Source organism: Condylura cristata, unplaced genomic scaffold (genome assembly GCF_000260355.1).
Source record: "Condylura cristata isolate star-nosed mole 26May11 unplaced genomic scaffold, ConCri1.0 scaffold00032, whole genome shotgun sequence".
Taxonomy (NCBI): Eukaryota; Metazoa; Chordata; class Mammalia; order Eulipotyphla; family Talpidae; genus Condylura; species Condylura cristata.
Window position 1 is genome coordinate 607,035 of NW_004567133.1, and position 23,194 is coordinate 630,228.

Genomic DNA, 23,194 nt, shown 5'->3' on the forward strand with positions numbered 1-23,194 from the left:
AAGCCAACTGTAGGGCATGTAATGATGGATCATCCAGGTGTTGTAGTCAGCCTGGCACTTCCTAGTTAAGAATCTGGAGGCTGTGCCAGGAATCTGAGGCTCAGAGGCAGGGTGGTAAATACTGGCAAAGGGAAATGGTAGCTTGGGACAAGAAAGCGATCTTATACCATGCAGTTGCTTCTACTATTCTGGCTCCTCGGTGGATCTGGGAAGCAAAGGAACTGCATCAGTTTAATGACTTCAATTCTGAGGCTAAGGTAGGGGAACACTATGAGCCTCTGTCCCCCACTCCATGCCCAAGCCTAATCGTTAACTCAGCACCATAGTTTCTCACAGGGCCACTTGTCCTCAGCCATGGCCAAGTTCAGTAACTGTGTTGGCCTTCCTACTGTTTCCACTCATCCTGTCCCATTTTTGTTCTCTGGAATTACTTCCTAGTAAGTCCTCTGCACACAGGTCCTCAGGTTCTGCTCTCTGGAGGGCCCAGGCTAAGAGTCCGCCAATCTTAAGGATACAGAAATCAAAGTAAGTCCGAGCACTTGGCATGTCTAGTCTGGCTTCTAAACAGGGTCAGAGTAAGTTAAATATTTAAATGAGAGGAAGAAAAAAGGTGAAATCATTTGTTTCCACATTATCATCAAAATAGGTTAAAAGCCATGGTTTGAAGGTAGAAGCTAGCAGACCATGCGCTGCACCGTGACTAGTCTGTCCAGTTTCTAGCTTTCATAAATTGTTCAAAGGTCATTTCAATGGCTGCATCTTATGAACAAAATTATGTTTTAGGGGATCATTAAATAGCTCCCTAACCCCATGGTTGCTCATCCTGTGTGCTTCTAAGAGCTCCACAGTGTTTGTAAAAGGCTTGTGAAGTTACTTAGAATATGTTTGTGTGAGGATTGTGTGGGTGCAGAACCAGTTTTTACCCAAAACAAGTACATGTATGCAACTAAGGACAACAAAAAAACCAACACAAGTATTGCCACCTAGAGATAATTTATTGTTTTACCATGACCCAGAAAATAAACAACAGAATAACAAGTCATAATAAATCCCCACGATTTCCTTCTCCAATCTCTCTACCCTAATACTTGTTGGACAACACTGGTCCCTTAAAATGAACCATTGTGACAACTGCACATAAATTTTGTTTTGCTGCCATTTGTCATAATTGAAACTTTAGCCCCTGATCAGGGTTCAAACTGTTAATGGAGGAGTTCCTTAGCTCTCAAAAAACCAAACCACTTTTCCTCTAAGATTCCACTGTTTATTAAGAAGTCTTTCTAGAAAGTTAATGAGGATTTTAAATGAACATATTTAACTTCAAAATTTACTGAACATCTTTATCTACCAAGCATCTGGGCTCTTCGGAGACTACTGAATTGAACAGTCCAGTTTTTAACAGCAATAACTTAATTCTGCAGGTATACAAAGACAAGTTTCTTTTGATCTAATCTAAATTAAGAAACTAAGAATTGACAAAACAGGAAAGGCTGTTTTATCCAGTCTACAGATAGACAATGCCTGAGTTAGCTCTCTATATAAATTTAGGTTTATCATTTTGACCTGGTTGCAATAATCTATATTTAACTAAAAGTTAGTAAAAATACATTTTAAAGTAATTGCTGACTTTGTTCGCACACCCCACCTCTCAACTCACACATTTTTAGAACGAGATATTCCTGCATAATCATAATCCGCTTCTTCCCTTCCCACCTCCATCATCTGTTTTCAAGTAAGGACCCCTGCTACCACAGAAGCACCTCTAAGTCTCATATGCTTTGTCCTTGTTGTGGCTGACTAAAACGCTCAACTATCACGTGGTAGAGATGAAGGGGAAGGCAAAGGGTACCTAATTCCCACACACCCCCAGCAGGCCTAGTCACTCTGCCTCAGCTAGCAGGCGAGCGCTGTCAGTTTCCCTCCCAGCTGCCCCTTCCTCCCATACAACCTTGTTGGGAGACTACAAGGTAGCAATTCAGGGCAACCGTAGCTGCCTTGTTCCTCCCCTGAACCAAAGGAATTTAAAAGCCAAATCTAAAACTGGAATGAAATCCTTGTTTCAGTAACACTGTTCAATTGCTCATTCTTCAGGTCTTAAAACACTCAGCTGTGTTGCTAAGTGCTCACTGAAAGGGGAAAGCCAATGAACTTAGCTGCTTTATGCGGAATCTGAAGTGAGTTGTGATTCTGCAGTCAAGGAAGGTGAAACTCTCAAACATCAAATAAACAAAACTTTGAATAGCAGGCTACTGCTTAGACATCAACCTAATGCCCACTCTATCTTTCACTGTTTTAGGATAACAGAAAAACATTTGTGACATCCACTCTTAAATAGAACCAGACCATATGAAACTTATGCTGAGAGATTCTGTGTTCTGAGAAAAGCATTCCCAAACTTTTGTTTGATCTGCAGACTTGGAGATGGCTTACCTCCGTATAAATTTGTTTACAAAGCTTTGAAAAGAGATATTTCTTAGATATAAAAAAATGAATCTGAATAGCAAAATAAGCAACTGCCTTTACATGTAGTGTCCATTCTAAAAATGAAACCTAAATCTATGCTATGAAAACCTTTCAAATAATTATTAAATTCTCCAGCAGTTAAAAAAAATCTATTCTAATGTTGATGAAAAGATCTATTTATACCACTCCATTGCCTTTTCTCTGATTCTGTATTTCACTTTGCAATCTGCAGACCTCCATTTGGTTTCCCAGATGGGGACACCAGGTCCCCTCTTAAATTTTCTGAGAAGCTGCTCAGAGTGGGACATAAGACTATGGCTCCTCTGGCAAGTATTGCTGTCACTGACTACAGTTAACTGTTGCTCAATTCACATATGAACCTTCTACAAGGGTGGTGGTTACCAGCTTTAGGTAAGTACATCAGGATGACCAGACCATGGAACAAAAGTAACTATTAAGATGAAATTAGAAATTATTTCACAGTTATGGATCTTCCCAAACCCACTCTACTAATCGTAAGCTCAGCGGGCAGTAAGTGGGTGCAGGGAAGGTACGCAGCCCAAGAGTGTACTATAAAAAACACTCCTCAGGACTTATAGAACTTTCTGTAAAGTCAGACACCATCTATTTTCCAGAAATAGCCTTTCCCTATCTCACATTTTCTAAGCATAAAGATTTTAAAAGTTGGTATGAGAAGCAGAACATGGTTTAAAGACTCCGGACAAGTGGTCCCGCTGGCCTCTCCTGTGCACTCTCTGCTCTATTCATGTAGGACTCCACCCAACACGCTCAGAAAACTCATCCTGTGGCTGAAAGGATGACCCAAGGATCGTTCATTTTAGTTCCCTATTAACCTTTTTTTCCTAGTGAATTTACTTATCCTCTCTGGCTGGATAAGCACCAAACCGTGAAGCTTTTCCCCTCATTCTCCCTCCTCAGTTCTGTGAACTGACTTTTTGTCTATAACCACGTCGACTTCTTCACTACTCACTCCAAAACTATGTCTTTTTGGAGTGATGTTGTCATAGATTAAAATAAAATACATTATCTGTTTACAGGGAATATACAGAACAACAGGGGTTGGGGGCACAAACACAGACACTGACAATATGATCATACAAAATATGTAGAAGTACCCACATTAACAAAGTTTGTAAGAAGTACATTTTGCTATTTCTTTAGCATTTCCCCACATTTTTCTTCTGTGGATCCTCTGGAGTTAAGATTGAGCCTCCTCTGCAGTGTTTCTGAATTCATTACATGATTGGAACATACTGATGGAATTCATTTTCTTTCCAAAGCAGTGAGTGCTATACATGAAAGTTTTCCTCACAGGTAATAATAATAGTTTATATACAGTATAAGCTTTCTGATGCTAAGGGCTGAGATGTGATTAAAGGCTATGCCACGTTTATCAAATACTAGAAGTTTCTTTCTGGAATGGATTCTGATGTAAGATGTGAATTGTCTCCTATCAAACATGTCAATCTCTGTATAAATTTAGCAAGTTTGATTTGTATGCCTTTAATAAAACACTAAGTGCCTTACTTATCAAGATGCCTCAGACATACATTCTTAGGCTTTAGCCTTACCTACCAGGTTGCAGTAAAAACAATAGCTCACAATTTGAATTTTACTTCTCTTCCTGGCGAGGTTAAGGTACATTTTTTAAAATCCTTCAGAAACTTTCATTAGGCTGGCTAATATACTAATGGTTAACTACAGAGTACTTGAACTGTTAACAGATTTTGGCCAGTCAAAACTTCTGACTATCCTGAATGCTGATTAGATTTTGTAAGCCTTTTTGATTTTAATCCAGTGACATTTTGCACTGAGTATCTGATAAATGAATACAATGCAAATGCTTTTAATAAACAGCATAAGCTTCTTTTCTTCAGAAGACCTATCTTCAAACAGCTGAAGATCTACAGCAACCCAGTAACTCTCCCACAGTCAATACAATGTCCCGGTGAAATGGGAGTTAAATGTGGGGGCACAGGTTATATTTAACTTCTATTTAAAAAAACCCAAAAATGACAGCTATATTATGTCAGCATGTAGTTGCGGCTAAAAAAAGGCCAATGTGGGACCAACCAGAGTTCATTCCCTCTTAACAACCGTCAGCACTTTGATCAGTTCCAGGAGTTAAGCACCTCACTGCTTTCAGCTTAGCAGCAAGACGTTACTCAAAAGCACAAGCAGTTTCCTAAAACATCAATGTGCTTACAGAAAATCTTAAAAGCAATTCCTCTATCTTCATTTACTACAAAAGCTACTTCAATATACTCTTCTGGAGTAGCTCTTCTGTTTTTCTTAAATTAGAAGTACAGAAATATTCTGATCACCAATTGGCTTCCTTGAAAGTTTTCACAGGCAACACTGATGAAACTGTTTAGAAGCAGTAAGGAAGTTGTGGTTGGTCCAACTTATAGAGGCCATAAGAATTACAGCTGTGCAGAATCTTAGAGCTGGTCACATCTGTCCCTACCTCAATGGCTTCTCATAAAGCCACAATGTCTCTTGGACTTAAGCATTGGTTAGTGAACTGAACAATGATGTCTCTTGATGGAAAATTTCAAACTCTATGTGAGGTTCTCCTATTACGTTCTAGTCTGCGTTTCTAGTGGGGCTGGCCCCCACCATTTGCATGTTCTCACGAGCACTGGCACCTCTCCCAAAGTCCCTGATGACAACCTATTTTCCACAATACCTAGGTCTCCACTCTATCGTTAGCTTCTAGGCAGTCAACTGCATCCTCCTGCACAGATGACAGAAAAGGTCAGTCTCATAATTTCATCTCAGGCTTTAGTGATGAGAAACAAAAAAGAGACTGTGTACTGTCACTATGACACAATCAACCACATCTTAGCATGTTGGTGAACTTCTCAGAGCAACAAACACATTATGATGTAAAATGCTTTTGTGATGTTTCTGGAAAGTGTGGAAAAATGCTGCCTACAACTTCTTTTATGAAAAGTGACCCCGCAAAAATCACATTTTTGAACTGTTATTATCTGAAGTCACAAATGATTCAGAAAGTGCTCAAATCACTACGTTGTTCAGCAGCTGACAGATGAAAATTCTGGTTAAGATCTTTACCACACAGAAAGATGTTGAAAATGGCCTGTCAGTGTTGATATTCTTCAAGATGACAATATTAATTTCTGACATTTCAGGGTTTTTATTCACTGATCTGTGTTTATACATAGGTGGCCAACTACCACCTTTCCTTCATATTTAGGGCAAAAAATTGACCCTAGAGCTTTATGAACATGCCAGTATCTGAAGGTTCCCTTCAAAAGTTGAGCCAGGCTACCATATTCCAGGTGCTTCTGGTGCACAGACAGGGCTTTACCATAAATGTAAAGTCCTGTCAGAAGTCAGGTATAATGAATGCCTTGCTCATGTCCAGCACTTTGTCCAGTGCTATTGGAACTATAAATATATCCCTTGATGATCAAACCATCTCCTTTGGGAGTGATGAAAACTTTCATACATAAAATAATGAAGGATTATAAGACAGTATACAATCAAGTGCTAACTTGTGGAGAAACCCATTTAGGAGTGCCATAGTGCTTTAGGGAATTTTGAGAAGGAAAGAAGTGTTTTGAATCGCTTTTGCCATTTTGGAATTTATCTCAGTGATGAGGATAGAACCATCTACATGTGTTGGAGTCCTTTGGAACTGTAGACTGGTGCACGTACCCTCTCTTTCAGGAAGAGATAGAAATCTTTGGTTTGATACTGATCAGCACAGTCCTAGATTTCTATAGCTTTGGCAGGCTACCAGTGATCATATATATAACTTAACTAGTTTGAGCAGCAGGTCCCAAAGTAGTTTTTGTTTTAACTGTCCCTCTTTTATGAGAAACAAGGTACAGTAAGACACTGGCCAAGTCAGGCTTGTTTGCAGCAAGCAGTTTCTTGATGTTCACAGAGCCAATTTTCATCTTTCTATTATACACTGTGGCTGTGAGTGTAACAGTGCCTTAGAGGTATCCTCATTACTGAAAAGCTAGACGTTTTACTGTGAGCATGCTTACATCTTGAGTGGAAGGATCATGTTATTAGCCACATGATTACCTTTTCTCTGCAGGGGCTGTGTGGAAGAATTACATGCCCACAGACTACACAAATGCAGAACACTGCTGATCTAACTGTAAGGATCCTTAAGTGTGATTTTTTTTCTTTTAATCTGTTGAGGCTTTCTTTTTCCCCTCCATGGCCACACATCTCTGAAACAACTGTTGAAACAAAAGGGGGAAATGGCTTGTTGACAAATACTTGTTTTACACACAGCTTTTCAGGAATGCCCCAAATGCATCCAGGGAGGCTGGACTGTATTCAGAGGCTCGCTCCCTGGTATGGATTCTGTGATGCAGAGTAAGGGTTGAGCTCCGGGTGAAGGCCTTGCCACACTTAGTGCACTTATAAGGTTTTTCTCGGGTGTGAATTCTCCGATGCAAAATTAGGTATGAATTTCGGTTGAAAGCTTTTCCACATTCACTACATTCATAGGGTTTTTCCCCTGTGTGGATTCTCTGATGTTTCGTAAGGTCTGAGCTCTGGCTGAAGGCCTTCCCACACTCATTACATTCATAAGGTTTCTCTCCAGAGTGGATTCGCTGATGTAGAATGAGATTTGAACTATGACTAAAGGCTTTGCCACACTCATTACATTCATGAGGTTTCTCTCCTGTGTGGATTCTCTGATGCAGAACAAGGTTTGAGTTGAGACTGAAGGCTTTCCCACACTCACTACATTCATAGGGCTTTTCTCCAGTGTGGATTATTTTATGGCGAATAAGGCTTGAACTCCTTGTGAAGCATTTACCACATTCATCACATCTATGAGACTTTGTTCCTGTTGGAACTTCTTCAGGGGTGTTAAAGTTTGAACTTAGACTGAAACTTCTTCCCAATCCTTTACCCTTCTCCCTTGGACCTCTCTCTCCTGTGGCTGTTTTTTTTTCCTTCACTGTGATCGGCCCTGAATCTCTCTTTTCTTTTCCAGTCTTCTCCTCAGGGTTCCTCTGCTGCTTTTCTACTATTCTGCCCTGCTGCTCACGTTTTTCTCCCAACTCTTTCTGCAGTCTTCCTGTTGTCTCCCCATGTGATGCTGAGTCTTCTGTGACTTCAGCCTTTGAGGTTGATTCCTCATTCTCATTCCTGTTTTCACAACCTGACACAATAAATAGAAAATACAAATAGCACCTTTTTCTTTTTAATATGTAGGCTAATCAAGTGATACTCTTCCCTAGGAAGCCTCAACATGCCTGCAAAATGGCTTCACAGTATTACTTGGAGGTAAGAGGGGGAAAAAAACAATGGACAACAAAAGAGGTGGGTCTGAGAGGGCAGGCAAAGCATGGAATAACCAAGAGAGGGAGCATTCAGATAGGATGGGACTAAACAGAAACCCCAGGAAATAAGCAAAGGGAGTAGAATCAGTTAAGGAAGGAGAGAGAGGAGGGATGAAGGGCATAAGAGATCACAGTTTCATTATTTGGTGACCCAGTGACTAATCTGAAACAAACATTTTAAAAACCATATTCTCTTTCTAATGTATTTATAAGCTTAATGGTTACATGGCCCTTCAGACAAAGGAAAGAATTTCTCTCCACCAGGGAGAGCAGACAAGAAAACTTTTCACAAATGCAGAGCTGATCCTCTCCTTTTAGCATAGCTTATTCAAACACTGGTATATATTTTTTCTTGTAGTTGGCTATATTCTGTGTCACTGTTTTTAAGCAGATTAGAAATTGTTCAATAAGCACACACTATTTTACATGCTCATGTTTGTCTAGGGAAAAACCAAATACTCCAATCCTATTGTTTCTTTATGAGGCTTCAGAAGTTTTTCCAATGCAAGTTTCTACTATCCCAAACAAGCCCTTGAGAACAACTACTAGTGGAGTTCAACAGCTAACCCCTGTCTTTAGTGATGAAGTTAGCATAAATATTGAACTAATTATAAGTGAGGAAGAGGAAATGGTTCAATTTCTTTTGACTTTCAAGCCAACGTTCTTGGCTAGATAGTTCCCAGACTGTTTCCAATGTTTGTTTTTGCCCTTTTTTTTTTTTTAAGTTATCTTGGAGTAGGTAAAAACAATGTTCAATTCTTTCAAAATAAAGCTCAGTTCTTTAGCTTAATTTTCATCTAGTTCAAAGAGCAAGTGGCAAGAAACCATGACTCCAGTTATATCTGTGGTTCAAAACAAAACCTGAGGTTTGTTTAGTAAAAACTTTTCTTCAGTTTCCCTTCATGTACCCTTCCTAGGCAGAAATTTCAATGTGGACTTCCCTACGACAGGGTGGATTACAAGGCTTCTTTGCAGGACTATTTCTCTTAGGATTAAGATCCAGCAGAGACAAAGTGAATGTTTGTCAATTGGATCACCTTGTCTCACAGGCCTAATGTCTCTTAGAATTTATTTTCCTACAAACCCAGGACCCAGAATTCTTCATAGAGAATTACCATTAGGTGTGGGAGATACAGGCCCAAGCTCATGGCATGCACAAAGCTATTCCCAAAAAGGAAAAAGAGAGAAAGTACATGAAGGATGTAGAGCAGGTTCGGAAACATGGTGCCAGGTTAGGATTCAAAGGATGCTCACTGATCCTCTGTGCTAGGAAATACACATTCCCCCAAATAATAGAATCCCAAGGGAGTAGAGCAGAATCCTCCCAAGTAACAGCATGGCTGAAGAAGTGAGAATTCAAAACACTAACTTCAAACAGCAAAAACCACCTATTGGCTAAAAAAAAAAAATCTACCTAGAATCAGGATTTTTTAAAAAAATAATGTAATAGTTTATTTTTACAACATTCTGTGCCTTTTTCCATCTCAGTTGTAATCCCTGTGGCTTTCCACCAAATCACCTATATGCCATCACCACAGTGGAATCAGGATTTTTATATATACCAGACTTTGAGAGTTAAATGAACATAAATGTTCTCATTCTCTATTGGCTTGAAGAATGGGACTCAATTATCTCTAAATTCCTGTCAACACTCAATTGAATACCTAAGAAGAGCCCACAGCCAACAACAGAGAGGGGCAAGTAATATTATCAGACAATAGTCCCGCATCAGTCTTACCTTGGGAAAACACGTTCCCATAATTTTCCTGCCTGTTGTCCCTGTTGAGATTCCTTCGAGCCAGGTTCTGACATCCCCATTCCTCCAGGATGAGGGACACGGCCATGTCCTCAATCTTCACCATTGCCTGAAATAACGAGACCCCCCCCACACACTCAATTTCCCCTGAATTGACAATCCCATTGCCCAAACCTGGAGTTGGGGACAGAGTTGACCATAAACCTACAGGATGCTGGGAAAGAAAAGGTGACCATGCTGGGCTCTGGAGGACCCGGGGGTGATTAACAAGGGGACTGGGACTCTGGGAAGTGGTGTCAAGAATAAGTGTACTGGCAGAGACTCCTAAAGTGCTCCAGTGGGGGAGGCCTACAGGACAGAAGGGCCCACAGCTCACCTGGGAATCTGCTGTGAATAGTGCAGATGCCATTGCCTGGTCTCTGGGACTACCTTCCTGATGAGGGGCAGGAACATGAGTGGTAGGGAGAGCTGAGGAAGGAGAAAGAGGCTGTGAGTAAAAGCAGCACTATTCTAAGCCTCTCCTCAATGAAGGACCCAGGGGCACTTTCTTTTCTGTGCCAATATAGTGGAGATTCAATGGCTAACTAAAGATAACTACAGAGAACATCAAAAAGAAATATGACTTGTTTCTGAAGAATTCCACTCTTAAGCAAAAGTCACAAGGAGTCCTAAAAGGGTCGTTAAAATCTCCTGGTCTAAACCTTTATTTTAAAGAAAGGGAAACTGAGGCTCTGAGAGGGAACATGACTAAAATGACACAGTTAAGTCTGGCATGGAAAAATGAGAATTTAGGTCTTGCTCTCAGCTACAACTGGGTATCATTTAAACAAGGATTTTAGGACTGGGTGGTCCACAATTTTCTCCAGTATACACGCTGGGCATGCGCACACACAGCCCAAATATTGATGACATTTACAAGCTGATAAGGATATGGATTAACACTCATCCAAAAAAAGATACCATGATTTATCATATGATCCTATTAATTGCAATGTGTAAGAATAATTAGAAAATTTTTCAGTTGTCATATTAAAATCCTCTTTTGCCAAGTAATAGATTTGGAAATGTTGCCTGTAAACAGATGACCTTACTAAGTTGCAAAGATGTTAAAGAAATGAACTTGAAATCAAACTACTAAACCTTGCATCTATTTCAGACTAAAAATAAGATGATAAGCTAAAATGTATAAGTATATAAAAAGTGTATTTGTACAAAATATACAAAAGATCAAGTACATAGCACTTTAACCCTGTGAGTTAGGTAACTTTATGGAAGATGAAAGGGCAAAGAGGAAACTGAGAAGAACTATTTAATAAGCAACATTTATAAGTACCAGGGCTTCTAAAACTGTTACTCTGGCAACCTGCAATGATAACCTAGTACTTAAAACCATGAATGTCTTTTTTAGTTTCTTGATTTCACTCTTGTGGAGTATGGTAAGACCTCACAAACCCTACAAGGACAGCAAGAACAGTGGATTAAACATCATAGTGCATTGGTTTACATGTATTCATCCAACACGTATTACTGTTTAGCCACCAGGATCCATGAGAAATCCTTAAGTTCCGTAAAAGTCACCATAAACAAACTCTGATCATGGACTATGCCTTTATCACTTCTTGAGCAGCTGTAGTTTCCATAAGTTGCTGTTTCACGTGTATCCTAAGTACCCAACTTTTTAGATATTACTATTTTCCCTCAAAGAAAAAAGATTAATTTTTATTTTTCGCATTGTTTGAACATTTCAAAGCAACTTAGAAAAAGATGAATGAATTTAAAAATAGAATGAATTAAAAAAAAAAAAAAAGACTATTCTTTTTACTGGTGTATCTCAAAACCCAGGCTGGAAATATATTATCTCTTCCCATCATTTTCCTGTAAAAATATCTGCTAGATATCCAGAATGCTAACGAATACTTTCATTGCCATCCAAGGTTATATATCATTTACTATGCACATTACATTACTTAATTGCTGAGATTGTTCTATAAGTTATGTTTTCCCTAAAATTTAGTAAGAACATAATGTATAATAAAAATAGGATACTTCTTTATTACATGGAACCTTGCTTCTTACCCCGTGATTGTACAAGGCGTGGTTTCCTAGATGAATGCTTGAAATGGGACGGGGTAGCCTCATGATGAAGGTCAAAGCTTGAAGACTCCTGCACTGTATCCAGTGGTACCATCCCCCTTGCAAGCATCTCAGGTCCATGAACTTGACCTGGGACCTTAGAAAAAACAGGCTGGATTTGTGGTAAATCACTTTTTAAACAGGACTTTAAATGAATGGGAAACAAAAACCCAAAACGTAAATATCCCAGTGGGTATAGGGGAGAGGAGAGGAGAATACTTTTTAATATCTGATGAAAGCGGGAAAACGACCACCACAAAGGCTACTACTACTAGCTTTAAACCAGTAACTTTCTCCTTGCATCAGTCCAAAGTCTGTAAGGTTGCTCACACATAACTGGTTTCACCTCCTACCTGCTGGCCTGATAAATCAAGCTCCAAGTCTTCCAGAAGGGTCACGGCCTCCTCCCCACTATCGGGACGATATTCCTGCAGCCAAACTTGGAGCTCCTTGGGCAGAATGGAAAGGAACTGCTCTAGCACCAACAGCTCCAGAATCTGCTCCTTGGTGTTGACCTCTGGTCGCAGCCACTGATGACAAAGTTCTTTCAGTCGACTCAGAGCCTCTCGAGGTCCAAAAGTGTTCTGGTAACAGAAGTGCCTAAAACGTTGGCGGAATATCTCTGGGTCAGGAGGAGGAGTCTCCTGCAGGCTGGAATCCTGCCCCCACATGTGGTCTTCTTCATCATCCTCTTCAACCTTCACTATGACGATGCCATCCTTCTCCTGAGCAGTCTGGGGGGACAAACCTGTGGCTTCCCTTGATTCAGCAGTCATCATTCAGGTGTAGGGAACTGAGCTGATCCAAGAAGGGTCTGTGCTCTCCTTTCTGTCCCAGGAGATGCTCTCTGATTTGTTCTGGAACTAGTCCTGCAGTGTTAAAAAAAAAAAAGTTATCATTATCATTACCCTTATAGAGCGACCTGTATTACGAAAAGGCTCCAGATTGAGACACTAAGAACATCTCGGGGGGCTCTCCCTGGTGGTGCACCTGGTTAAATCACAGCACTATGAAGGTCTCTGAAGCCACTGCAGCATGAGTTCAATCCCCAGCCAAAGAACTGACCCACACAGCACAGCAGACCTCTTCTGACCCACCCACTGCTCCCTTCAGCAGTGTATTTCAGTACATTTGCCTGTTCTGCTCTCCACTCTTGTCTCTGGTGAATCTCTCATCCCAGCACCTCTGGCCTGTACCCCAGTTCTTGTATGCATAAATAAATCTTTTTCTTTTTTAAAAAGAATGACACTGGATTGCAAAGGGAGAAAAAAGCCTGCAGAACCACAGCATTTTCACTGTCACTTTCTGTATTTAAGGTTTACAAACAAAATCCTCCACCAGCAAATTCTACTCTCAGGGAGTGCCTGACTTCTAGGATCTCAGTTTCTCATGTGTTGCTTTACAGTGCTCTGCCCAATGAGCTGATACAAGCAGGGTGCCAGGCAAGCATCAAGAATCAAATAGGTACAATTGTTGGTGTCATTTTACAGGTGACAAGACTGATGTGAAGACAATTTGCTCAATAGCAGGTGGCTGCCTTGTGAAGTCAATGTTAAAGCCATATTTGAAGCCCAACTTGCTAATCCATTTATCAGTTTCTATTATTTTTTTTTAAAGATTTATTTATTTGTACATACAGAACTGGGGTACAGGCCAGAGGCTCAGGGATGGTGAGAGGCTTCACCAGAGACAGAGTGGGGAGCAGAACAGGCAGATAGATGAAGTACACTGCTGAGGGGAGCAGCGGGCGGGTCAGGAGAGGTCTGCCACGCCATGTGGTCTCCTCCGGGGCAGGCGGGATTCGAACTCATGCGGAAGTGGCTTTAGCTTCTCAGTGCAGTGCTTTAATCCGCTGCGCCACCAGGGAGGGCCAGTTTCTATTATTTTAAGGGTACATGGGTCAGTTTGAAACTGTATGCATGAAAGTACAAGATGGTCCACTTTGGAAACAAGAAGAGAATATCTGAATGTACCTGTATCTTAAAAGTGAGAGAATACACCATATTTAATGTACAACTTGACACAACACCTCTTGGTCTAAATGCTGAATTGTCACTAGTCACAGGGTACGTGATATCTCCTGAGGGAAGAATGGAAGCTCTTCTTTCCTACACAGATGGCTGCCTCATATGCATGTTTATTTTTAGGTATTGTGGTGGGACTTTCAAACAGAATAACTGAATAGATTACTGCATTTTATGAGACCATTGTGTGGAACAGGAATAATTTGTCTATTTTTAACTAATCTCACCTTCATAAAACAGACAGGCAAATTTCTAGAGTTTTTGTAGAGAAATTACAATTAGAGGAAACACTATTGATGCAGACACGTGTGAACAAGAAAATGACACAGCTCACGTTTCTATCCAGAGCCAGTTTTACTCAGCCAGATGAGGGGGTAAAAAACTAAATCAAACAAGATGTTAACTAAATGAATGAAAAAATTGCTGCTTAAAATATGAGGAAAGAACTAATATAGGAAAAGATATATGCTGGGAAATTTTCCATTATTATGTAATTTTAAGTGCTAGAAATGGCACTAAGTTTCCTGGAAAAGTCTTTCTCTACACACTTTCAAAACTTACAAGTATTTTATAACCTGTTTTAAAATTTTTCCCAAATAAAGAAATTTTCAATGAGTCTTTAGACTGTTAAACATATAAAAACACCTTAAAAAAATATTTATTTACTTATACATACAAATGGGGGCCAGAGCTACCGGGAGCGTGAGAGGATTCACAAGAGACAAGAGTGGGGAATAGAACAGGTAGATATGCTGAAAAACACTGCTGAGGGGAGCAGTGGGCAAGACAGGAGAGGTCCGCTGTGCCATGTGGGCTGGGAGTCGAATTCTTGCTACAGTAGCTGTGGACTGTCTCATACTGCTGTGCCACCAGGCAGGGCCCATAAAACACCTTTTCATTAGTTTTGAAGTACAAGTGATTTAAGGACATAGAAAATAGAAATGTACTAGCTGAATTTCAACAACAAAAATTTGTTACAGTTGGTGGATAAGACTGATCATGATTTACTAATGGTCAGTGATGCGTCTCACCGCATTTGAATGGAGAAATCTTTGTGAAATATCTTTTTTACCTCTATAGCCACCAAAATTAAGCTTCAAATTGAAGTTTTAGAGATAGACACACAGCTGCTTTATCAGTGAGTTAAGTCAAGAATTTTAAACTAGCAACAAATTTAAATTACAAGGCTTTCACTAAAAAACTATTAGTAAAGAGTTTTAAAGCACAGCACTGTAAGGCTCTCTGCAACCACTGCAGCATGAGTTCAATCCCCAGCCAGGGAGGTGACCCCATGGCTCGGCAGAACTCTCCTGACCCACACTCTGCTCCCCTCAGCAGAGTACTTCAGTAGAGCTACAATATATGGTTTGCAGCAGGACTTTACCAGTTGTGAAGTCAAGACATTGGGGAAATTATTTAATTGCCACATTTTTTTTTTTATATTTCTTTGAAAGCTTTTTTGAGTAACAATATTGTTATAGACTACTATTTTAATAGGACTTCAATTTCTCCCTGTCCCAAAGTAGTTTTACCAAAGTATGTTTCTGGTCATTTCTTCCTTTAAGTAGTCGTCCGTCATTGAACCGCCAATTACTATCTATTTAAGGGCCTTCATAACACACCCCATCCTATTTTCCCCTTCTTACCTCTGACTGCTTTTCCTAGTAGCAGTCCCCTTGCATGTTCCCCTAGCATAGGGGTATGAGTGTTCATTTTCATCCTTTGCTATGAACAAGTTCACACACTATCAACTCTATTGGTGAAGATTTTACTCAACCCTTCTAGATGCAATGTTTCCTGACATCCCAGATTAAATAAAATACCTTCCTTTTTCGAATACTCTTAGTATTTTATTTTCTTATGGCTTTTATTCTTGTGTATTTCTGTATGGGCAGTTTCTATTTCTGCCTCCCGACTAAAATTCAAGCCCCTCAAGGACAGGGCTCTTGTCTTCTTTGTATTTATTTCCCAAAGAACCTGGCAGTTGAATTCTGTCAAACTTAATAGAAATCAGAACTATTAAAATTATGACAGCTCCGACCCACATGGCATGGCAGACCTCTTCTGACCTGCCCGGTGCTCCCTCAGGAGTGTACTTCGTCAACCTGCCTGTTCTGTTCCCCACTGTCTGTGGTGAATCCTCTCACCCACCACACCTCTAGCCTGTATCCCAGTTCTATAAGCATAAAAAGTAAATCTTTAAAAAAAAATTATGACAGCTCCCCCTGCCATCTTTTTATTGTCTTTAGTGGAGCTAGTGATTGGGTATTATTCTGATATTCCAGTCACTCGACTGCTCTCTCCTTTCATGCACTCATCTCTAAGAACCACAGAAGTATTTTTCGGTTTTTGGAACATTTATTTTTCTATCTAATTTAATGAAGTTCAACTTGTTTTCCTGCCTTCATTTTCTCCCTACCCTTCTACACTTACTATACTTTCAGATTATTCTTCCTAAAACACTGTAGTCTTGCAGTCAACACACTCTAGTACATGGTCCCAGTTTCCTCTCAATCTTCATTCCCTAACAATCTTCTCCACGCCCACTAGGAACCTTCTCCATCCCACAAAATGGGTCTACTTAGTATTTCTCAAATATGCATTGTTCCTTTCCTCACATTGTACTCAATGCCCAGGACTCCCCACTTATCTTTTAGCGCTAAGGTAAAATAACACTTGCACCCAACACCATTCAAGAAGCTTCTAGTATGTATAATAGTAAAAGCCAATGTTTATTGAATAGTTTCTATGTACCAGTATTACATTAATCATTTCATACAGTCTTAGGTGGTAGATACAATCACCATCTCATTAATAATGACAAAAATGACATTAAATAACATATCCAATAAAAGCACCAAATTTAAATGTAACAGCAATGATATGGCAGTCAGGATTTGAAATTAGGTCTGAAGTTAGGAATCCAATCCTCAGTTCAAGCTCTTTAATCATTATCCCAAATTCATCCTGTCCCAAGATATGGGGCAAGAAGGGCTTCTGCGTGTGCATAGATTCTTTCTAAAAGGAGGACACTCGAGACTGGACCTTATCTGTGTTCACCAGAGTTATGTGGCTAAGGAAGCACAGCAGGAGATGAAAGTGGGACTCATCAAAAATCTAACCAGGTGGGATTTTCAAATAGGAGAACTGAGCAGTAATGCAGTAGCCAACCAAGCATGAGAAATCTCTATTCTTAGGAAGTTTGTTCTTGTATCAGCTATTATGTATTATGGAGAATAAAGAACTCTTGATTTGTGTCCAAACCTAGGCTACAAAAGTGCCCAAAAGTGGATGGCTGGATTTAGAGTTGATGCTCTTTGAGTCACAGGGAACCAAAAGCAAGCATCTCTGAACAGGTAGTGAGACCCCAAGGGACAGAAACCAGAGTATGTCCATAGTCCTTCTTTACCGAAATGGGAGAGCGGTCCTTTCCTCTACACTCCAATATTTCTTTATTCCCGTTCTGGAGCAGAGACTGCAAAGTCACAACAGGGGAGGACCAAATTTAAATATAACTCACTTTTGCCTATCATATAGTGCAAAAACTTACTCCACCATAGTTACCTGGAAGAATTTCATGTTAGCATTGAAGTGCTACTGCACACACTAGCTGATAATCTTAGGCATGTCACCTCATCTGTAAAATGCAAAAATAGTATTTGCTTCACAGAGTTGTTGGGACAATTAAATGAGGTAAAATATAGAAAGCACTTAAAACAGTGTCTGGCATTTTGACCTAAGGGTTTTTTTCCAATAAGCCTAAGAGAGCTAACTATTTTCTTACTTAAAGATTAAGCAATGGTGCCTTATTTACAATTGGACAGACACTGAAACAGACCAAATGCCCAAAAGTGGATGGCTGGATTTAAAAGATGTAGTACATATACACAATGGAGTATTACTCAGCAACCAAAATAAGAAACACATGCCTTTTGCAGCAACATGGATGGAGCTGGAGATCATGCGTAGTGAAATAAGCCAGAAAGAAAAGGAAAAATACTGGATGGTTTCACTCATAGCAGGAGTATAACGGACCAGGTGAGAAAATATAATAATGAACAGCTATATACCAGAGATATTTTACAGGAGTGGAGTGGCGAATGGGATCAAAAACAGTGGGGGGAGGGAAATGCACATGGTATGGTACATGGTGATTTGGTGATGGAAAACCCACTGGGACTACAACTGAGATGGTGATGTAAAAGTAAGCTATTATTTAAAAAAAGAGAAAATAACACAGTAAGAAATAAAGAAAAAAAATTAAGCAATGGGTAAAATGTGTGACAGTAAAGCATAGATTGTAACACCTGAATTATTTCCCACAAATAGACACACGTCCCTGAGCAAGTTATTTAACCTTTCTGGCATGCAGTATCTTTCTAAATAGAGGACTCTGTCAAATGGGAGAGGTGGCAGGTAATACTTCTGAGGAGCAGAAAAGTAACTTTGGGGTCCCTTTGAGCCAACAAATATTCTGACAACACTATCCAATTTAGGTAAGATTACCCCCAGCAACTAGTTCTCACCAAGAATAAATACCAATGACTTTCTCATCAAAAGGTTTGGTGTTACAAACTCAGTGTATTCCAGACTATCTTCTAAGCAGGGCAGTTATCTTTCTGGGGTATAGTTCTGAAAATTTAAATAAACTTCTCCCTCCCCATTTTTGAACAGCTCTATGAAATGTTTTAAAATATGAAGATGTTACCTTTAAGAAGACAGCTGGCTGCCAAAGAATAGTGATAGCACCTCAGAATGAAAAGGTTAAGACTTGACATACTAAATCCATATTTGCATACAAGATAAAAGTCAGAAAAAATTTAAGTGTGTTTATCAAGTAAATATTCAGCAAGATTATGTAGCTATTGAGTAGCTAGCATCCCTGCTGGTAGCTGAAGATTGGTGAAAACTGCCTGAAATAATGAACAGGAACCTTGCATAATTCAGAGACAATACTAACTTGGGGAAATCTTCACTAAGGTATCCTATATAATAATAAAGCTATTTCTCCACATCTGGGCAGCAAATATATTCACAGTGCTTTGTTGATTGCGTTACAATGACTTCACAATACAGTTCAACAAGTATTTATTGACCACCTCCAATCTGCCTAGCACTGGCCAGTACAATAAATGCTTTCTTTGGTCCGGGGCCATGTAACTGCCACTCTCTATAATCAAAGTATCTTATTGTGTATGGGAGCACAGCAGGAAAGGGAGGGGAGGAAACACGTCAGGCTAAATTGTAGCTGAATTTTTCAAGTACACTGACCAATTCAAATACATTCAACTTTGGAAGAGGCTTTTGAGAAAATCTAGTCAATTTTATGGATGAGTTGGTGAGTGTCCTCCTATGCAGGGTCACTCAATTAGTTTTCTAATTGTTCAGTATAAATTCCCTTTACTTTTCACCGACTCCAAGTCAAGCAGAGTAACTACCCAGAGCTGGGGGGAAACACCCCTAAATCTTCAGGACAGTTAATTTTTTAAAAAGCCTTCAAAATATTCCATAAAACCGGAAGAGAGTGGAGTGTATATTATCTCCACTAGATCCACATCACTTCTTTATCCTCTAGGACTAGGCTTCAAATACTCTTTAATCACCTCTTGGTGGCGGGGGTGGGGTGAAACGCCGTTGAGCTGGAAACATCTATGCGGCACCTCAAAACGTCTATTTCTCAGTCCTCCACATTTTTCACCTAGAGGTCCTATAGGACCCAGAAAACACTCTTTCTGGAATCAAGGCAAATGGCGACCAGGGGAGTCAGAAATATCAGACAGGGCAGTTGGTTTGCTCGAGATTTGGTTTTTAGAATCTCAAAAACGTCAAACTACGATGACGACACTGCGGGTGAAGGGCCCCGCAGACGGCTGATCGCTCCAGGTCTCCGAGCACCCCGCCACTAGACCCTCGCCCCCTGCCCGTCAGCACCCGGGGTGGGGTTGGGACGTGTCTCCGCGGGACGGCGCCTCCTACGGTCGGGCCTGGGGAGGGGACAAGGGCACGGACTCTTCACTCCGCCCGGGCCGCCGGTAGAGGACCCCGGGGCCGCAGTTACAGAGCCCACCATCGCGCACGCATCCCTGCGGCTCCGCCCGCCCTCCCCAGAGGCCGGCCCCAAGTCTCACCGTGAGCCCCGGGAGCGGCCTGGGGGCGCTGGGCGAGAAAGGGGAGCTGACTCTGGGGCTGAGGCCGGCCGAAGGGCGCCGCGCACGGACCTAGGCCCTCCCGACGTCTCCACACAGACACAATGAGTCACAAAGGCCGGAAGTGTGTCAGCATCTCGCCTTCCGGGCTGCGCCGCGCTTCCGAGTCCTCTCTAGGAACGCCGGAGGCTTCTGTAACTCGGTGCCCGAATCGCCAGGCTGGGCTCTGACCCCACGGAGGTCCAGCTGTCAGATTTGGGGCTCCCACCCTCAGCTTCTGCGCCCCTAATTAATGCGGGGGACAGAACGAGTTGAGGGTGTGGGGGGTCAGGCTTTACATAACATAAGCAAACTGTTCAACTAGGCCATCAGTCCTTAGGATAATTCAATTCCCCATCCCAGGCAGTTCTTGTAATTATAGTTATTATGGAGCAATAATAATACGTAGTAATTGTATGTCTGTGGCAGTGGAAATGAAACAAGAATGTAGACAGAGTGAAGATCAAAGTGAAGCCGGGGTGGCTGGTTTCGCAAAACTGCCATAGTAGCTTCTCTGGGGCTCTTGGAGGTGTCTGCCAATGGAGTGGGTGGTATTTTCAAATATTTGGCCTGTGGACAAAGGACGTCTCTTCACAAACAAGCTAGTTATAAGGTTCTGTGTGTTTGTTCATATGGCATATAGTATTATAGCAATTTATGGCAGTTTAAAAGGAGTTTTCAGAGTAATAACAGACACGTTTGCCCTCAAGGAGCTTTCACAGCCTGCAATTGTGGTTTCACCTTCACCTGCCTGTTGAGAGCTAAGGCAGAAATAACACTCCAACTCTGTGCTGGGCTTGCACGCTGTGACTTGGCTGTAGTTTCAGGACAAGAAGTACATAGAAGAGACTGAACTTAGTAGGGTTCTGGCTGCTCGGGGAGTTTTTTTTTTTAATGCCTCAAAATTAGGAAGGTGGCAGGAATTAGTAGAGATGGTAGAGAGTGAGGACATTTAGTGGTGGGTGTGGGATGTTCTATATAGTTGCTTACCTAGAAACTGTATACCTGAAACCTATACAGTATTGTAAATGAATGTTACCTCAAAAAAACAAAACAAAACAAAAAAAAACTGTGCTTCAAAACTAAACATCATTTAATGAAAATTGCAAAATGGACAAAAATAATCAACTGTAATCCTTCCGCCCTAACTTGATTGTGATGACTTTAATTTATCCCTTTCCTATCTGTTTTCATATGTATATGTTTTCTGTTTATTATGTTAAACCTAGTTCATAGTTATATATATATATTATTATGTTAAACCTAGTTCAAAACCATAGTGGCTGGTGTGCTTGAAATACCTGCCACATCTCTGTGGTGACCACTATTTGGACCAAAGCCGATTGAAACAGGGTTGGGCACTTGGTGGAAGCATAGCTAATGTATTTGCTGATCAGTAGAACTAAGAGGGGGCTGGCTAGCCAGCTATGGCTGAGGGAACTGTAGGGGCTTAAAGTGATTAGATCCCTTTTGGGGAAGGAAGATTTAAATGTGAGACAGACAAGCTGGGATAAGCAGAACTCAGAAAACAAAGCCCACAAACCAGTGGGAGTAATGAGTAAGCAGAAGCTTAAACAGAAAGATAAACAAACCAAGCTATTCAATTAAAGACAGTGAGGGGCTGGTGCATCTCTGGGGGAGCTCGAAGCAGGGAGCCCAGTCACCCTGTACCTGGGGCCCACAGCGTCGTGAGGGGACAACCTAAATAACCTTCAGATCAGCAAGTTTTATTATCCTGTTTGCTTGCCTTTGCTGCAGATATAGCATTGCTCTCTACCTCCCTACCTTCCTTGACACCAACATAAATGTGTTCTTTGCCCCTGGAAAATTCCATTGTGATCAATGTGAAATCATATGTACTACTGAAAAATGATCACTCTTAAAAATAGTAAATTAACAAATTTTGTTATACAGAATAGATATGTATCATTTTAATAGCTATGAAAAAGTCCATCAAGCAGACTGGCCATTACTGTTCAGTAATTCCACATTTATAGACATGTAGATTACTCCAGAATTTGCTAGTATAATAAATATTTGAGGGCCCTCCCTGGTGGTGCAAGGGGTTAAAGTGCAGCACTATGAAGCAAGCTATCCACAGCCACTGTAGCACTAGTTCAATCCCCAGCCAGGGAGCTGACCCACATCGTGTAGCAGACCTCTCCTGTCTCACCTGCTGCTCCCCTCAGCAGTATATTTCAGTAGATCTACCTGTTCTGCTCCCCACTCTGTCTCTGGTAAATCCTCTTACCCCCAACACCTCTGGCCTGTACCCCAGTTCTGGTATGCACACGTAAATAAATCTTTTTAAGTAAAAAGAAATATTTGAAGATTTTGTGCAAATACCTTTTACATTCTTTACTTAGGACAGATTCTGATGAGTGGGTTTACTGAGTTATAGGTATGAATTTTTTAAAATGTAGTTTATCATATTTCTTGTGGGAAGGCTGGTGCTCCCAGCCAAGGTGGGCACCTGGGATTGGAGCGGACACAGAAGCCTCCCTGGGTCTAGTGGGGGGACGCCCCCCCAGGTCCTTTTGAACTTTGCATTGAGAACACTTTCTGAATTATGTAACCCTTCCTGATCACGTCCTCTCTTCCTGCTGTGGTAGGCCTCTGATAATGAGCAGAAGAATGGCACAGTTCTCTCTCTTTCCACATCCAAGGAGAGGCTCTGGTAAGTGCTACGCAATATTGAGTATTTGCATGGTGCTAATGCAGGGTTCACTGAGGAAAACGTTCCCTCTGGAAGCACCTGTCAGGTGTGTTTATCAGGGGTGGGGACAGCTGTCTTCCCCACAGACATACAACATGTTTCCCAGAAACCAAAAGGAATGAAGAAACCTGGCAGAGAAGACTTGTCCCTCTTTAGAAAAATATATCTATCAATCTCACTTTAAGAAATGAAGCAAATATGTTTGGCTTATTTTGGGGGGACAATGATCTCAACGTGTGACCCCTGGATCAGTGACATCAGTATCACTTGGAGCTGGTTAGAAAAGCACCCCTGATTTGCAAATCAGAAACTCTGCCCAGCTATTGGGTATTAACCAGTCCTCCTGGTGATTCTAGTGCTCTTTATAATAGAGAAAATCTCAGTGCAATTTGTTGTTGTTGTTGTTCACATCACTCTTACACTGGTTTTGTGTTTAAAAAAAATTCCTGACTGCAAAAGAAAAGGTAAGAACACTCTTAGGGCTAATGAAATAAATGAGTTGTTTCTTTGTTCCCTATTTATAAAATCCACACTCATGACCTTAATAATTATCC

General features: G+C 40.8%; 1 protein-coding gene across 2 annotated transcripts in view; it reads right to left on the reverse strand.

Annotated features, from left to right (window-relative positions):
* The window catches only part of ZKSCAN1 (zinc finger with KRAB and SCAN domains 1), a 34,494-nt gene extending 14,499 nt beyond the window's left edge, over nucleotides 1–19,995 (reverse strand). Inside the window, exons 1-6 of one of the 2 annotated variants that reach the window (XM_012731770.1) lie at nucleotides 19,868–19,995; nucleotides 12,069–12,584; nucleotides 11,659–11,812; nucleotides 9,959–10,050; nucleotides 9,565–9,691; nucleotides 6,803–7,645 (exon numbers count right to left, since the gene is read on the reverse strand). In XM_012731770.1, the coding sequence (XP_012587224.1) occupies nucleotides 6,803–7,645; nucleotides 9,565–9,691; nucleotides 9,959–10,050; nucleotides 11,659–11,812; nucleotides 12,069–12,494 (1,642 nt within the window). In that variant the 5' untranslated portion in view covers nucleotides 12,495–12,584; nucleotides 19,868–19,995. Of the gene's footprint in view, nucleotides 1–976; nucleotides 7,646–9,564; nucleotides 9,692–9,958; nucleotides 10,051–11,658; nucleotides 11,813–12,068; nucleotides 12,585–19,867 lie in introns of those variants that run through there. The other variant, XM_012731767.1, reaches the window with a different exon arrangement.
* Between the last annotated feature and the right edge of the window lie 3,199 nt (nucleotides 19,996–23,194).